The sequence below is a fragment of the Limanda limanda genome, chromosome 2, assembly GCF_963576545.1.
Source record: "Limanda limanda chromosome 2, fLimLim1.1, whole genome shotgun sequence".
NCBI classification, from domain to species: Eukaryota; Metazoa; Chordata; class Actinopteri; order Pleuronectiformes; family Pleuronectidae; genus Limanda; species Limanda limanda.
This window is the reverse complement of record NC_083637.1, coordinates 25,209,365-25,227,682: the sequence shown is the minus strand read 5'-3', so window position 1 is coordinate 25,227,682 and position 18,318 is coordinate 25,209,365. Positions and strand designations below refer to the sequence as shown.

At 43.0% G+C, this 18,318-nt stretch overlaps 1 protein-coding gene across 1 annotated transcript; it reads right to left on the bottom strand.

The window, feature by feature from the left end:
* Positions 1-6,128: 6,128 nt before the first annotated feature.
* Positions 6,129-15,079, bottom strand: nfil3-5 (nuclear factor, interleukin 3 regulated, member 5). Its single transcript, XM_061086803.1, has 2 exons — positions 14,944-15,079; positions 6,129-10,050 (listed from the first exon to the last, which is right to left on the bottom strand). The coding sequence occupies exon 2, from the start codon at positions 9,558-9,560 to the stop codon at positions 7,719-7,721; it is 1,842 nt and encodes a 613-aa protein (XP_060942786.1). The 5' UTR covers positions 9,561-10,050; positions 14,944-15,079; the 3' UTR covers positions 6,129-7,718.
* Between the last annotated feature and the right edge of the window lie 3,239 nt (positions 15,080-18,318).

Sequence of the window (18,318 nt, the reverse complement as noted above, 5' to 3'; positions counted from 1 at the left end):
TGTCACTAAGATATTTGCACTGTGGAAACACACAGCTCACAAATATGGCTCTTTTTACGTGGCAGACAGGGAGAGGTCTTCACAACGCCTGAGTCAGAGCTCTCCAGCAGCTACGCGGGAAACTTTGTGTGTCTGGATGGAATCAGTATGTGATTACATCAGATGGTGTGACGCATTTCTGTGGTGGGCAACGTGAAACTCACTGTAAAACCTTGTTGAGTTTAAAATAGGACGGCAAACATACAAAAACCTAAGCAAACCTACTGTATTTATTAACCTCCCTCATGATTTATGTTAATAATGAGGTGCATATAGGTTTTGACTTTAATTACGACTTTAAAGGGTTTTTTTTAAGTTTCTTTTATAGGAATAAGTTTGACATTCTGGGAAAAGCATTTGAGTTCGCGTGGCTGAGCTTAAGAGGAGCAGCAAGCCTCTCCTAGGTTTGAAAAGAAACAGCACCCCAAGGTTCTGCAGTAACATCTGGGGACTTAAAAATGTACATTTGTGTTTTTTTCTTTAGTTTATTCCCTCCAAACGTAATAAAATTAGCTCACCACTCATTTTAGTTTGCTTAATTGTTGATATGCAAAAAATAATTTATAATAATACATGGTTTAACGGGCGGTTACATGCCCATGCCCATGTTTCTTGGCTGGTGCACAGACGACCTGGAGTCTGCTGTCATGGTGAGGTTGCCAGGCAGCTGCTGGCTGTAGCTTCATGTTTACCTTTCAGATAATTATTAAACTTTCCCGTTTGCCTTTTGTGTTGCCGGAAAAAAGAGAGTCAATATTGACCTTTCTGAAAAATCTTAAAAAATGGGAATATGTTCCCGCTAAACTAGCCAGCGGCTGTCTGTAGCTCTACATTTACCATACAGACATGTTAGCAGTATTTAGGTCATTTTAAATTGTTGAAATTCTGCCTTTTATTTTAACAACAAAAAAGAATCACAATAATATAATCTATGGAAAAATCTTGAAAGACATAAAATGTTTCAATCTAAACTAATAGTATTTAGTTCATTTAAAATGGTTAAAGTGTTGCCTTTTGTTTTTCCTTATGCAACTCTGGGAAAACCCTGAAAAAAGGGGAATATTTCGACAATATCTTCCTGACATGTGATCCTGTTCAGATACAGGCTAACGTGTTTACATAAAAGAAGATGAGAGATTGCTCGGGTCAGTGGCCGTACGAAAATGAAGGTCCTATTTCTCCATTTTGACAAACACTCACACAAACATGCAGGGACAGGCTACTTCCTGTGGCACAAGGGCACAAGATATGGCAATGGGACCCAAGGGTGGTTTTACATTGCATAACATGGAGCTGAATCATCGCTCACATACAAACATCCAAGTGGCCTACTTTCACATCAGAAATGCACAAGTTTATTTTGCCTTTAGCCTATTTTGATGTGATGTAAATGCATCGGTGTTAGTGTGTGTCTGTGTGTGCGTGTGTGTGTAGTGTGTCACTCACTGGCCTTCCTCAAATCATAATTTGTGCTCATGTACGTAACACCCTCACACACACACACTGCATTTCCTGACCTATTTTACAGAGCAGTGGAGGGCAGAGGCAGTGAGCGGGGATAGAATGGGTCATGGCAGGCAACATAACTCCCCCTTGAGCAGCAGCCAGCCGAGCATGTCCAACAGACGAGTTGTTTTCCCCCTCGCTCGGTTTTCTCTCGAAGTCTTCCTGCAGGCGTGTGCAAACCAGAGACACATCTCACGGTGCAGCTTACATAAAACATATAGCTTTATTTGTGCTGATATCACAGTGGCCAGTTGTACCACATGCTTCTTTATACATCATTGATTTGGTTTAATTTGAGATTTCAAAATTGTGTTACAAAACATCCAGAAATCCCTTAAGGTAGGACCACATTTATTCATTTATTATTAGAAATTACAATCAAGATCGAAGGACATTTTCTGTAAGGGATGAAACTCAGAAAAAGTTTATAAATAACTCACTGAGGGGACTTGAGACTCTTGGTTAATGTCCAGCCATGCTGCAACCGGCTTAATAATTGATTAACTGCATTCCTGAGTGACTTATTCTTTATTTTAAGAAATTGGGATAATATCAGATTATTTTCAGTGTAACCGGCTTATGGCTGATCTTAATCATATCATCCACACAGGATTAAGTTTGAATTAAAATAAGGATTTTTATATGATCAGATGAGAAGACAAAACTGAGAGACTCAATGGTTGCTAGGGCTGGATTGTGAAAAACAAACTGTACACCAGCAAACACTGATGTAATATTCAAAGCTGGGTCAGTTTAGCTCGATTGCACAATGAGTTTTTTTCTGCTTTGTTGGCCTCCTGAAGATTTGCTCCTCTCCATTCAGTGAATCTCAGCTCACTGTAGCTGAGATTTCTGCAGTGAGCGATGGTGTTTGACATCTGCTCAGCAGGATGTTAACTGCACATCCTCTCTGGGAGGATGACGAGCTAAAACGACTGAAATATGAAATTCAGAGGTGTGAATGAGCACGCAGACACACGCGCACCCATATATATATATCAACACACACTCGTCGACTCCATCCTCCGTACCCCATCCCTGGCTCTCCCTGTGCTGCTGACCTACATACTGCAGCATCCCAGTTACATAACCAGTCAGGGCTGTTGATCACCGCAGGCAGCGCAGGGCCAACAGCCCCTCCCTCTCTCTCTTCTGCGCACACACACACTCTTCGCCATGACCTACCAGTGTTCAGAAACGTCTTCATTTGACAGGAAATTAATATTCAAGGTCACACCTGCCGGACAGGTGGATTCAAATGGCTTGTGCTGGAACAATGCTGAGAAGATTCCAACTTAGGTCACACTTGAATGTCTGGATTTTGGCATCTGGTGCATATTGTGTTTCCTCGAAGGTGGCCTACACTTAAAGAAATACCACACCCAATTCCTAGTAAGTTGGTAATAACAATAACAATTTACAACATTAAACACGTCATGGAGCTTTCTATTACATAATCCTACTAGCTCTGACGAAAAGATCAATCTTTGTGTGCTTTTTAATATAAAGGTCAACTTGATGCAACATCAAACTGATAAATGCGTGTGTGTGTGTGTGTGTCACTGACTTGCTCCCTCATGCATCAACCAGATAGGAGCTTTTTTTTCTGAATAGTTTGCTCAAGTTTACACTGTAGACTAGAGGCATGTGACGTAATCCTCCCTCCCTCCCTGCCTTCTACCCCCCCAACCTCTCCCTCCCTGCTCTCCACTCTGAATACCTCTCTCTCTCTCTCCTGCCCCTCACCCCTTCCCCTCCTCTCCCATCCCTCCTCAGTGACCTACTTTTACTCTCCTGGCCTGTTTTCACAAGCCTCCGCACAACACAAAGGAGCTTTTACAGCTCAAAGACGTGCTGGAGGGGGGGGAGTGAGAGAGAGCGAGAGGAAGAGAGTGAGGGAGAGAGAAAGAAAACAAGAGATAGTGAGAGGATAGGGAAAGGTGGGAAAGGGAAAAGGTGTAGGAGAGAGAGGAAAGTGCAACACAAAGCACTGCGGTCGTCTCAGGAATGCCACTTGTTCCAACTGCCTGGTGTGACATGGAGAGCAGGAGTGAACATTAGTGTGTGGTCAGCTGCTTCCAATCACCTTCATCCGTCCTCTATCTGTTCCAGGAGTCATCTCCTAGCGCTTCACACTCAAAGTACGGTGCATGCGTTTGAATTGTGTCACAGATTTGCACAACATGAAACCCCCTGGTTACTAACTCTGAAGATCAACACATGTCCACAGGTGGTTTTATGCTTTCTTGTTTATTTATATATCATTTTAGTTTCCAGAGTTGAATCTCTTTAAGTTTGGGTGTTTCCTTCTCAAACAGCAACACCCCTGCATCTGATAGGCTCTCCTCCCGTTAATGACTCTTATGTAACCCGCGTCAGTGGCGAGCTCTGCCCATGCCAGCTTTCAGTTCCTATCAGCTATTGTTCCATTAACAGCAGGGTCAGATGGAGGCTGCGTGCACTTTATAGTCTGACGCAGTTTTCTCCCAAGACAGTTGTGTAACTTGTTTTTAGCTTGATGCACTCTGATACACGCTGGGATTTGTTTTCCTGGTTTTTATCCATCTCAGACCCCGGTTCATGGCGTTGAGCAATAATGGACTGTCCAGACACAAAGAGCAAAATAAGCAACTTTGCTGAAGTACTTTTATAGGTAACACTGTGTTTTGTGTGTTTTACTGCTGACCTTCTCTCTTCCAGTGAAGAATGAAAATGAAAAAAGGCCAGTTTGCAATTATTTCTGTTGATTAAAATCAAGATTATTTTAATTGAATCATGCATTTAGAACTTCAGTTCTGGTTTTCATTTGATATTAAGTCAGTCGAAGAACGATACAGGAAATCGTTCCTCCCAACTGCAATAAGACTGTACAACTCATCTACCTCTGTCAGTGCCACCATCACAGAACTGCACTAAACCTGTCTCCTTGCACTGTGTACCCTGTACAACCGCTCCTTATACACTTACTTCACATCATATGTGATATGTGTTCATATACACCATATTGATATTATATATCATTTTATACAATAATATTGTCTTTTGCACAGTCTGTCTACATATTCTTAGACTCATAGTATATTATATTTCCTATTGTATAGTCAAATACTTATATTCATATTCATACCTCTACTATATATCATATATTATATCATACTCTCTGTATATTCTTTGTATACATAAGTCTATATACACATATTTATACATGTGTACATGTTATAATTACTATATTATATCACCATTACTATTATTATTATATATACTGTTGCTGCCATTATTACCATATACTGCTTTTATATTGGTATAATTACTATCATATATAAATATATATTATGTTATATTATATACTATATATACTGTACTATTCTTATATACTGTCTAACAATACCATTACCATCATATCATCAGTACTTTTACCATCATCTTGCCACTGCACCTTATCTACCTATTTTATTGTATTTTATCTTGTGCTTCTGTTTTTTTATTCTTTCTACCTCAATATTTTTAATTTTATTCTATTGTATTGTATTTTATTGTATTCAAATATACCGGCTGCTATGACAACTTAATTTCCCTTCGGGGATGAATAAAGTACTCTATCTATCTATCTATCTATCTATCTATCTATCTATCTATCTATCTATCTATCTATCTATCTATCTATCTATCTATCTATCTATCTATCTATCTATCTATCTATCTATCTATCTATCTATCTATCTATCTATCTATCTATCTATCTATCTATCTATCTATCTATCTATCTATCTATCTATCTATCTATCTATCTATCTATATTGGTATCTACATAAAGGTAACAGTTGTGTGAATCCTGGAAAGATGTACACATCAGTAAAGATGTAAATGGCCCAATGTAAATTTAGATAAAACACAAAATAAAGTAAATATTTAATTTCTGCCTTAACGAAAGGTACAAGAAAAGAATAAAGGAAATCCTGCAAATGTAGCAAAGCAGAGAAAAGTTAGAGGTTTTAGTAGCTAGATGAAAGGGAGTCCTCCCCAAATGTCTGGATTGGCCCAATCTGTGCCTTTTGAGATTTCTGACTTTAAAAATAATTTCTTCTCACAATATTCATTTTACTGCCTGACTCTTCGTTTTAAGAGTTTTTTTTTTAATATATATATATATATAAAATCCCATGAATAGGCTCCTTTGAGGAGAAAGCCTGTTTGTAAAATATGAGGTTCGTTTACATTGGAGTCGTGTGTATTTTGTGTATATTCCACGACGTGAATATTCAGGCAGAGGTTTGGACAACAGATTTCCTCCTGTGCTAAAATATCACTGTCTGTGTATTTTTCCTATTTCAGTCCATTTCACAGAATCTCTGCCAACAGGCAGCAGGCTCCGAGTGATGACTGGGTGAACCACTGATGTGTTTTCTGGCTGTGTTGTCTCTCACTGAGCTGCACTAGCAGACTGAGATGTTGCTGTCTGTGAGTTGTGAATCAGCCACTTGGTCTCCTGCAACCCCCGAAAAAAAAATTGTCTGGTTGCGAGTATGTGTATCAGTTCTGAAAGCATTTCATAAGAGAATCACTCAATAAGTACCAGAGAGACATTTGTAAATTCAACAACCTTTTTATTTTTTCGCCCCCATTTTGAATCTTTCACATTCCAAAATGAGTGTTTTTTTTCTGACCATTTTGCATATCCACGTGAAGTATAGCAATACATAATCACTTCTGGACGAGCCTCATTGAATTTTTTTGTCTTCCATTTTCGGAAAGCCTTTCGGCAAACAGCAAGGGTTATACAGTAACACGTAGTACAAATGGTAACTGGGGCAAAGGGCAGCGAGGGTTTAATACACGGCACAACCAGGAAGAGCATTGAGCAAAATGACACAACAGGATGACATAAAAATACACATAATAAAAGCCAAAATAATAACAGAATATAATAGAAAATAACAATATTAATAAAATAATAATAAAATAATGACAGCAGCATACAAGAGATAGAGACAAATTTACATTTATACATAGTGACCAAAGGCAGGCACCAGGAAGTGAAACAGTTGTACAGACGTGTGTGATCTACTGCAGCTACTGTAGCTAAAACAACTCAGTGCAGAGGTGAGTGGGGTCGTTTGGACATTGAGGGGACGAGGGACAACACAATAAAGAGGCACCTTATGAAGCGAGAGCAGCTTTGCTGGTTACGACCGGAGAGCCATTTCATTTATTAGACAGACGACGTTCGTCTGGAAAATGAAGATTTATTGATTTCTGTTGAACGGCCTGCAGACGAGGCTCGCCTTGTGCTTGTCTGGTTTTGCCGACAGCAATGTGTGACTGCATAGCCTTGATTTATACAAGAGTAACTGGCCTTGACTGCTCTGACAGCTTTGAGTGTCGAAGAGCTTGGATCACCTGAACGAGGAACCGGAGCTGAGTCAGAAACAAACTTTTTTTTCCTTTTTTTTTTTTATAAGTTGTGGCTCATACTCAAAGTATTCTTTGAGTCATTTTCTAGACAAAGAGGGACTGTACACGGTGTCTCCACAAGAACAAACTGATCACTTTAAAGTCTACAACTTCCATTATCCCACAACTTTTTTTTGTTTATTTTTTGCCACTTTTTTTATTCTTAAAATATATTCCATATATGCAAATTTATATGTCACAGTAATATACAATCTAAGTGCTTCAGAATGTAAGAGAACTTGTGTGCAGATGATGAGTGGGTTTGGGATCAAATGGTTCGGATGGGTTCGGAGGGAGGAAGAATGTCACTCTTAGCCAAAAAAGGAAGGATGTGTATCTTTGGTCAAAGGAATGTTCCCAGAATGCCACGGTAAATGCGGACCAGCCACCCAGGCAGCTTACAATAATGAATAATTGAATATCGTTGAATTTTCCACGAGAGCAATATCCCAGACTCCATCTCTGGAGAGTTTCATTCTTTCCCCTCCCTCGATGAGAGATTTGTTATTGTAAATTGAGAGATATGTGGGAGGTAGGAGAGAGTACAGAGAAAAAGAACAGGTGACACAGTGAACTTGATGGTGAAATCACATCCTAACTACACCTCACACAAATCACTGTCTTCATTTCTGTCTTGTAAGGTGGCGATGTGAGTCCGAGTTGTAGTTGTCTGTCTGATATAGACAACCAAGAGCAGATGCTCGAGCTGGTCCCAATTGTCCTTATTCTCGCCTCTTATTACGCCCACCCCTCCCACTGCTGGATCCCTTTTTTAGTTCCTCCTTCTTAGCGTCCGTCCTCTCATTTACAGTCTTAACCACTTCTGCATACTCAGTGTCATTCTCTACCTCTTTGCTCTCCCCATTGGCGTGGCTGCTGTGAGGGTTGCTGGGTAGAGCTAAGTACGGGTGCTGGGGCAAGGTGGGAGAGGGGGACATGGAGGTGTTGACTGGTCCCTCCATCTGAGCTCCTGCTGCCCCACTGGACAGTGCTCTGTACTTGAGACGGAGCTTGTGTGGCAGAGCAGTGGCTTTGACCTCGGCTGGACACTCTCCATGAAAAGTGGCAGCTCCAGCTGCCTTCTGGTGGTAGCGGCTGATGTCTAAGGCGGGTGACTCATCATCTGTGGAAGCCTCCTTGTCAGAACTACGAGGGTCCCCATCACTGGAAGAGGTGTCCTTAGTGGAGGTCTCCTGGTAGAAACCATCAGCTCGGGGGCCCCCCTCGTAGGTGAGCACTGGGGGCTCTTCATCCAGTGTGTTGAGGTAGCCGTTGTGCTGCACAAAGGAGGACTTGCCTTCCTCAGTGTTGTGGGTCAGCTCAGGGGCAAAAGGGTTCTGGTGTCTTTCTGCCTGCTGACGACCACTCTCCTGACCCTGGTAGCTATAATGCTGCTGTTGGGCACTGGGATTGTACTTCTCCTGAAGCTCCTCTACCGACTCAGCATGACCATTGGTGTATTCATACTGAGGCGAGTCCATGGTCTTTGTCCTCTCTAGCTTCTCAGCGACCTCGGTGATGGTCAATGAGCAGTCAGAGAACTTGGAGGTTGAGGGTTGCTGGAAAAGCTGTGGCGGTCTGCTCTGCTGGACCTGCTGGCCATCTGACCTCTGGCTTTCCATGGGGTAACAGCCACTGCTGGAGCGGTACAAGATAACGCTCCTCTGTGCAGAGGTGGCCTGGGGAGCTGGGCTGGAGGCATCCATTTGACACTGTTGTTGCTGCGGTTGGTGGTGTTGGTAGTCCATGGCACCTTCAGACACTGGGGTGCTCTGCTGGTGAGGAGAAACCAGAGCAGCGTGGTTGCCATGGTAAGCCCCAGTTGGCACTCCATTTGGTAACCCATTAGCTAGCACATCTGGAATCTCGTTGCTTTCCAGCCTGGCCATCTCTAAACTTGAGGGCTCCTCCTTTATGTTGTAGCCCATGGGTTCTGGGCTGTCCCTGGAGGAACTGTCTGACAGGTCAGAGATGGAGCCACGGGGAGAGTATTTGTGGAGCATTGTGTGGCGCTCACCACGGCTCGACTGCTCAGGTTCAGAAGAGTCTGAATTTAGCATCACCTGGGACGCACTGGAGTATCCACTGCTTGAGAGGTAGGTGTTACTGTTTGGGGTGCTGCTCCCGTTGCTACCACTGTTGGCATTTGCAGCGCTGTTGGCAATCTGCTGACTTTTCTCCATGTAGACGGCTGTGCTAATGAGGCCAAAGCGTAACTTGAGCTGAAGGAGTTCTGTCTTGAGACGAACATTCTCCTCATTCAGCGCCATGACCCGGTTCTCTAGCACCATGTCATTAAGGCGACGCTTTTCCCTTGAGCGCTTGGCTGCTTCATTGTTCTTCCTGCGTTTTTCCCAATAGGAAGCATCTTTCTTTTCGTCAGAAATGAACTCCCGCTTGCGACGAGACGTCAAAGAAGACTTGCTACCTTTAGATTGGCGACTGCCGCGCCCTCCACTTTCGGGATCAGGGGATGGGAGGCTTCCGCTGTAGTTAGAAAAAGTGTCTACATCCATGGCATTCTTGTTGCTGGAGGATGGAAGGTGAAGATGGAGACTTTCCATTTTGTTCCCAACTGGGGGCCAGAGATTGACTCTAGCAAAGGGAACGGTATGAGCCTTCTGCTGTGTTAATAAGAAGTGTGATCTATGTAGCAGGGTCAGCAAAAAATTCCGGATGAGGTATTTGTGCTCCTTGAAGAGAGAGCCTCATTGATTTTTTTTTGATCAAAATGTTCAAGTGTCCAAATAAGCCAGGAAGATTAAAAAGAGTTGGAACTCCACAAAAACCTCAGACATTGAACTAGTGTTGAGTACGAAGAACTTCAAAAAAAGTAACAAGTTGGGGTTTTGAGCGGAGAGTCTTCCAGTTGGCTTAGTGATTTGTGCAAAGCAGCTTCTGTGGCCTCACTAGAGGTGATCTTCAGCCGTACTGTGATGCCGGTCAGGCTGCTGCCCTCCTTCTCTAGGCGTCTTACGCAGGATATAGGTCAGTCGGTGTACTTTGGGGCTCCGCGAGGAAGTGGCTTTAGTGCTGAGGTTTGCTGACCACTACCTAGTTTATGAAAGGAGACAGCAAGAGGAAAAGGGAGAGAAGGAGAGAGAATTAGATTAGCACTAGAGTATATACTGTGGTATATTTACATTTTAGTCAGGTCATATTAGGCTGTCACATCTGTAATGGCTCAGGTTATGTTGTAGCCGTGACACTGTCTGGACTTACACAACACTGCAAGCTGCTTAGCCTTCTTATGTTGTGTCAACATCGTAGCTCTACGGGAAGCTTTGCCCAACTTACTGGTCTTGCGGCATAAAGTGAACAACAAGCCAAGTGCAGATATGAGAGAATGCTGACGGCAGTCCGGTATTATGTAATAACTGGATCTGCACTTAGTTTAGACTTGATTCCTCACTGCACGACAATAAACAGTTGATATGCGGTAATTAATAACACATCATTACACTGAGCCCTGGAGTGCATTACAAACATCAAAACATATTTTTAATGACGCACGAACGCACGCACACACACACACATACAAAAACAATGCAGTAATCTAGGTCACCGGGTCTGTGTGTAACAATGACTCCTCTGGTGTCACTTTTCATTCGCAACAGTGGAATTGTAAACCCTGGCAAAATGTAGGGCAAAACGGTGACCTACAATCAGTGAAAACTATTTATTTACTATAACTCTACATGTAAAGATGAAGTCAGGCATGAGGAGATTTAGAGGAATTTTGGGGCGTTGCTGATGAAAAACAAACAGTCCCTGGTCCCGGTTCATGGCACCATTTCTGTCATGTCCTATGATGAAGTGTGGAAACTTTGACCAGACATGGCGCAAGCAGAGAAGACCTGAACAAATAATCTCCCCCTACAGTTCCTGTGATTTACACTGGGATGGCAAGAGGGCAAAGGAACAGTCGACAATCACGACCAGAGAAGTGCTTGTGCTCCGGTGGAACAAAACTTACAAATCCCTTACTTACGTAACACCAGAGTCAATGCCACACAACTATTTAATCTAGTGAACGTCTTCTCTAGACTGCGTACAACACTTCTCTGCTTAGGCGTGGAGTCAATGACCCTGTTTCATAATCTAATCACACATTGTGACTTTGAAATAGTCTGGCTACAGCTAAGAATAATTATGTAACTATAAACCCATGCCTGTGATATTGTAGCTCAGGGGTTATATAGGGTGGGTGCTATTCTATAGATCGAGTTTTCTTGTGAGTAGCAGAACATGAGTTCCTCCCTCTCTTGTTTGTCTCCTTTTCTTGAAGGACCAGGGTGAAGCAATGCTGATCAGACGTGGACGCAACCACAAACAGATGTGGAAAAAATGAAAGGGTCAGCCCCCATTTCTCCCCCCAACCCCGAATAAATTTCATAAAGACTGGCAAGAGAGGGAGGGGGTGTGAAACAAAGGCGGGCGGGAAGGAAGCACACATACGTCTGCGCTGTCCCACTGACCTAGAAACGGCGCTAAGCGGTAAACACTCCTCCTGTCTTTGACGGTGCGCCATAAAATAGGTCAGTGGAACTGCATGGGAGGGAGGGCAGGAGAGGGAGAGAGAGTATTAGAGTGCACGCTAAAAATAGAGCGACAGACAGAGGTGAGGGAGGGAGGAAGCAGAGGAACGATGGGGTGACGGGAGGAATTCATTGGGGGGAAGTGAGAGGAATTTTACACAAACTGTGGCACGAAAAATAAGAAAGAGGGGGAAAAAAGACACTAACTTGAATACGCAATCTTCCCAAAAATCGGATTATGACAGCCCCAGTGATTTTTCATGCAAGATTAATTCCCGTTCACTCTGGAAACCCTGCGCCGCCCAATCCAGAGCGTAGCTACATGAACCGGTGGCAGATGAAAAACCATGGCGAGAGACGGGGAGATGGCATTGACGTCAGAGCACACACCCATCTCTGCAGCCAAATTCACACAAAACAGGCTCTCTCTCTCTCTCTCAGGACTGCATGGGGAGGGGCTGCTGTTGTTGCTCGTAGCCTACGTGCTCTGAATTGCTCTGGTGGCGGAGCAGGCCTTGTGTAAATCATGCATATTACATAGCAGCAGAAGCTACAGGTCTCTGGCTGCGAATGCCTCAAATCTCCCCTTGTTCACTCTCCTCTCTGTGTTTTGTTCCCGGACTGAAAAAAGAGAATAGACACTGGGCAAGGTACGCTGTGTAATTGGCTCTTTGTGTGGAGGTTGACTTCCCATTAGAAAGGGATGATTCCCTGCAGCTACTGTACAACACCGGGTCTCTGTGTTTTTCTCACTGAACGCCGCGAGGGAGGTAGTTCCCGGGCACTTGCCGCTCGAGGAGGAATGCCTCACCTCTGACCTTCTCTGAGGCAAGTGTGAGTAAAAGGCAAGGCATCCTCTTCCCCTCCTCCATCTTTTAAGTGATCCAACACCACACACGTGGAAGGGGCCCCTGCAAGGAGACTCCATTTTGCCCAAAGACAAAAAACGAGGAGGCTGTAATCCAGACATACCAGGTTAGTTAGTGAGACCTACGGGACTGTGTGTTGTTTATCACCTCCTCACAGTGTATATGACTAAAAGCACTTCAACTTGTAGTGAGACGCTACAGGAACTTACAGATAAATGCACTTTTCTGGGAAAAGGTTTTGACTTTCTCTTGAAATGTACTCATTAGTACATATTAGCTATTTAATCATGTTAAACCTACTTGTTCTATTAGAAACATGTGATCCTTTTCACTTAAATCTGAATTCCCACATCTTCACATCTTTACTAACAAGTCAGTGGTTTTACCTGCTTACACACAGCAGATTCAAAAAGATTAAAAAAATGTACTAACACATTGATCCACAGTCAGTCAACAATAATAAAGGATCTATATTCTTAAAATATGAGGCTGTTTTCCATCTCTTATGTATATTATAAATTGGCTTAATTAATCTTAAATCTTGAATACATTTTTTTTATAGATTTTGTTCAAATGTGTCCTAAAATAATACATTCTAAGTGAAATGGAATGTTAAAAGAAGCCGTGATGCTTCCATCAGATGGAGAGATTCCTTTAAAAAAAATATCTGCAATAATAGAAAACACCGTACACGTACATATTACCTATTTAATCATGTTAAACCTCCTTGTTCTTCTATTAGAAACATGTGATCCTTTTCCCTTAAATCTGAATTCCCACATCTTCACATCTTTACTAACAAGTCAATGGTTTTACCTGCTTTACACACAGCAGATTCAAAAAGATTAAAAAAATGTGTACTAACACATTAATTCACAGGCAGTCAACTGAGAGAACCGGGTAAATAGCTAGAGTTACTAAACCCTGCATGAGTATGTGGACTTGGATTCCTCAGAGCGACAGACAGAGAGGACAAAGTAGTCCACGCCTCGCCCCGTATACCCCATGTGTCTCCTCCTCACCCAGAAACCCGTCTGACCTACATTCAGGGGGCCGGCTGGGACAGAGCAATGCAGACGCCCCTGGAAACCAGACCAGCTGGCAGCCGGGCGGACTAAGGGCTCACCAGAACTATGCCTGCCCTTCGCCACACAGGAGTTTCCACACATTGCATCACATCCTGGATGTTCACTTGCTGTTCTCATTTCACAACAAAGGCCCTGGCAAAGACCTCGCTGGGATCTTGGGAGGCAACCTTTTTTTTGGTGTGTGCCCAAAACAGGAAACACTGTTCCATCTGCTTTAGCCTCACTTCTGCTTTTTTTTTCCTTCTCCCATGTTTTCTCTAGAGCACAAAAGACTGAGCAAGTTAAAAATAGCTCGCACACACCGAGCAGCTGTGTCACCTCACTGGATAGAAGCGTGGCAGTAGAATACAATCTTCCTAAACATCGCTCTCCCTCCGAAATAAGTGTGTGGTGTGACTGTGGGTACGGAGGGGTGGGAAGGAAGCACAGGGTGTGAACGGGAATCAATTACTGGCCTGGCTGTCCCAGGAGAGAGCTGCAGTTTATGGCTTCTCCCTGCTGTGTGCCTGGTTATGTCATAGTCTCCAACTCCCTGAAAGAGAGGCTCTGTGCTTTACTCAACACACCTCAGGACAAACACACAACAAAAAAATATCCATCCACTGACTCACACAACAGAAATCAGACATCGTGTGCTAATTTTTCTACTTTGAACATGTATTACAGTGATGTAACCTGAAAGAGGTTGATGATGGACACATGTGGGGGAACAGGAGATTTAATGGAGACATTCAGTTGATCCAGTTTTCCCAAAATTATCTACTATAAATAATAAACAATAATAATAATAAAGGATCTATATTCCTGCCATCTTTTCTGTATATTATAAATTGGCTTCATTTATCTTAAATCTTGAATGAATTTTTTTACAGATTTTGTTCAAATGTGTCCCAAAATAATACACTCGTAATGAATTGGTATGTTAAAAGAAGCCGTGATGCTTCCATCAGATGGAGAGATTCTTTTAAAAAAAAATCTCTGCAATAATAGAAAACACCGGACACGTACATACATAGCGCAGCAGACCACGTGCCCGAGCTGAAATAAACCCGGTGTGTCTGCGGGAACCAGACAACACTCGTTCCCTGGAAAACACCCGCATGGAGGAAACCACGTCGCCTTGACATTGAACCCGCGGTGTGGAGAGTGGCCAGTGTGCACCTCCTGCCTCGTGTTCCGAGGAGAACACAAAGAGAGGGGGGAGAACGCGACAGCGGCGGAAGAGCCACTCCGCACATTTCCCTGTCATCCCACACAAAGCGGCGGCGGCGAGCGTCTCCAAGTCCCGGCTCAGCCCGGAGAGAGAGAGAGAGAGAGAGCCGCCATGTGGACACCACCCGGGAGCATCATGTCCACATACTCACACACACACACACACACAGGTTCAAGCACACCGCACATTGTGTAGAGGACACAAAGAAAACACACAACAGCGGCTCGCCTCGCACGTACCTCGGAGGAGAAGAAAGAAAAGAGTCCCCGACACAAAGCTGTCTGGCTCCTGCTTCCTCGTCTGCTCGTCCCCTTCTGTCTTCTTCCTCCTCTTCTTACAGGAAACCTCCCGAAAAAGCAAAACGGAGGGGGGGGGGGGGGGTGGAAATGGAAGAGAAACAAGTGTGCGGTGGTCCGTGTGTGTGTGCCGGGCTCCGTCAGTGGGGGGGCTGTGTGGCTCTGTGCTGGCTCGGGCTGCCGGTGCGCTGCGTGCCGCCGGACTCTCTGCTCCACTTCCCCGGATCCCTTTCCAGAAATATGTGTTAGTAGGTCAGCGGTTGCGTAACAGCTCTTATGCTGCCTAGTCACGTTTCTGTCCTCTGTCTCTCCTCTCTCGATCTACCTCTCCCTCTCTCTGTCTCTCTCTCTCTCTATCTCCCTCTCTCTCTTCCTCTGTGTGTGTGTGTGTGTGTGCGTGCTTTCTCTCCACCTTCATCCCTGAGCTGAAGTTCATAACACGCACATGGATGCGCTCTGCAGCGTGTTAGCGAGGCGTCCATTGATGGCATGTAACAGCCTGTGGTAACAGCCATAGAGGTAACAGCCTGTGGTAACAGCCATAGAGGTAACAGCCATAGAGGTAACAGCCTGTCCTTGAGCACAGACTCGGTGTCAGAGCACCTATTTGTCTCTCATCGTTTCTTTTTTAACTTGTGATTATTTATGTTTATTGATACAAAACCACAATTATTTATTTCTTTAATTCATTCATCCCGATAACGACCTTTGTGAATGCTTGTGTTCCTGTGTGTCTTAGAGTGTGAACATTTTTGGAAAGTGGAGACATTTTTTAGAAAGGGGACATTTTTGGTAAGTGAGGACATTTTTTAGAAAGGGGACATTTTTGGAAAGTGGCGACATTTGGGCCGGTCCTCGCACAATTATTTATTTCTTTAATTCATTCATCCCGATAACGACCTTTGTGAATGCGTGTGATCCTGTACACGTTTCTTAGAGTGAGGACATTTTTGGAAAGTGGGGACATTTTTTAGAAAGGGGACATTTTTGGAAAGTGAGGACATTTGGGCCGGTCCTCGCTTTTTAAGTGGGCTGTTTGAGGGTTAAGACTCGGTTTAAAATGTTAGAATGAGGTTTGGGTTAGGGTTAGGCATTTAGTTTGGATGGTTACGGTTAGGGTGAGGTGCTAGGGAATGTATTATGTCACTGAGTGTCCTCAGATACAACTACAATGTGAGTGTGTAACAATGCAGCTATGACATAATATAAACAGGGTTCGCATAAAAACTGTTTTACAAATTTGTTTTAGATCATGGCCAGCTACAGATCATCGTCCTCATCAACCAAATGTCCACAGGCCTGGGGCATGCTAGCAGAGGTCATATTCTGTCCAGGTACTTTTAACTTACACTTGATTTCAGAGGAATACTTTGCGCTTTTTGCTTTTATTGTAGCACATAGTAAGTATTTACAAGCTCCACCTTGAATAACTCCAGTATACATTTTTATAAAGTAGTTGTACATACGTAATAGTTGTACAATAATATGAGTACAAGGCAATCTGCTGGTTAATGAACACTTTTACCTATGATGCCTAATGTGCTATTTGCTGATAACCCTTTTGTTGGCTTTAGTAGGATTGTTAATGCAGGACGGTTACTGGTAAGTTTAAACCAGAGGGTGTGTATGCAAATATTAGAAAGCACCATAAAGGGATAGTTCGCTGAATATTTAAATTCACTCATAATCTACTCACCACTATGCGGATGAAGGGGTGGGTGAAGGGTTTGAGTCCACAAAACACTTCTGGAGTCTCAGGGGTAAACAGCATCACAGCCGGATCAGATACAATTGAAGGTTTACACCACGGTTTAAGCCTGCATGTCCTCAGATGGCCTCCTCTGAACACCACACACACTCTCACCCAATGGCACCCGCTAGGATTGCTACTTCCTGTAGTGGAATTTTAGGCTTAAACTTGATCGAACATGAATGTCGGGCTTGTGGACACTTGGGCGATAAATTGTTTTGTCTGAAGAAGAGGTCTCTTTTGCTGAAAAACAGTTTACCCCTGAGACTCCTCAAGTGTTTTGTGGACTCAAACCCTTCACCCACCCCTCCATTGACATAGTGTTGAGCAGGTAACGGGTGCATATTAATTTTTTCGGTGAACATTCCCTTCAAGGCAAATGTATAATTGAGGATATTTGGCTATATAAACAGAATAAACTCACTGCTTCCAAATCCACCGCTGTGTAGAGATACATCTGGAGCTTGATGTTTGAAATGTTCTTTAAATTATAGCATATTGCTATTTCTTCTCTACAGCGCAAAATATCACAAAGTACAAGCAACAACACATCTGCTGTTCTTCATTATATTTATAACATAACAGTTTTGTTTGATACTGTTACATAGATATAATATTATTGTTTTTATTCTAGCAGATTTATACACTTGTATAATGTTATTAAAAAGTGTTTTAATTCTGACAGTCAGCATCCTTTTCCTGTTTTTGTTGGTGGAGAAACAGTTTGGTGAAGACCCGGATCAGGGGGTGGATCCATACATTTTTTTGTCCCTCGATATTGCGTTCAATTCTGAGAGGTTTATGAAAATATACCTTCATTTCCCAGGGAATAATTTATGGAAGCATGCCTTTCTATTTTATTCTATTATGTTTATGCCTCATACACATAGTGTGAATTCATCCTGATGGCCTTCAGATTCTTTCTGTAGGATCAGTCATGTTTGCAGTGGCAGACAGCAGAGGATATTATTGTAAAAACATAGGCTATGATTCATTTTAATTATTTTTGATTATTTCTCCTGCTTTAAATAAATATCAATTTCATTTTGTATTCATTTTTCCATGGTCAGGGATAAGATTTTGATCTATAGATTTTTGTTGAAATAAATTCCATTTTTTCCAAGAAACCTTGATGAGAAATTGACAATCAAATCACTATGATTTAAAATAATATAATAATAAAACAATAAATCACACAACAGTCCATCATTTCCATTATCTTTCAGGATTTAGCCAGTTCATCTTCTGTGTTTTTGTTTATCAACACAGGCAGAGGAAGTGTATCATCTGCTCGGGAGCTTTTCTATTTATTATCCCTCAGAGCCTGTTGTCCTCGAACCACCGGACTTCATGTGCGGTTACGTCAGCCCTGTTTTGTATCAAGCACACATCCACCTCCAACCCATTTTCTCCCTTACATCCCTTCCCCCTCTCTGTCTATATACACACACACACCATCACCCCCCCACCCCCCTCCCCCATTAGACTATGTTGGGGGAAACGTCGGCCTTGAACTTGTCTACCTCCTCCCCCCACCATATCTGTGCTGGAACCACCAACCCCCAACG

Excerpts from the sequence above, each read along its gene's own strand:
- nfil3-5 (XM_061086803.1), bottom strand. The coding sequence starts at position 9,560 with ATGGAAAGTCTCCATCTTCACCTTCCATCCTCCAGCAACAAGAATGCC.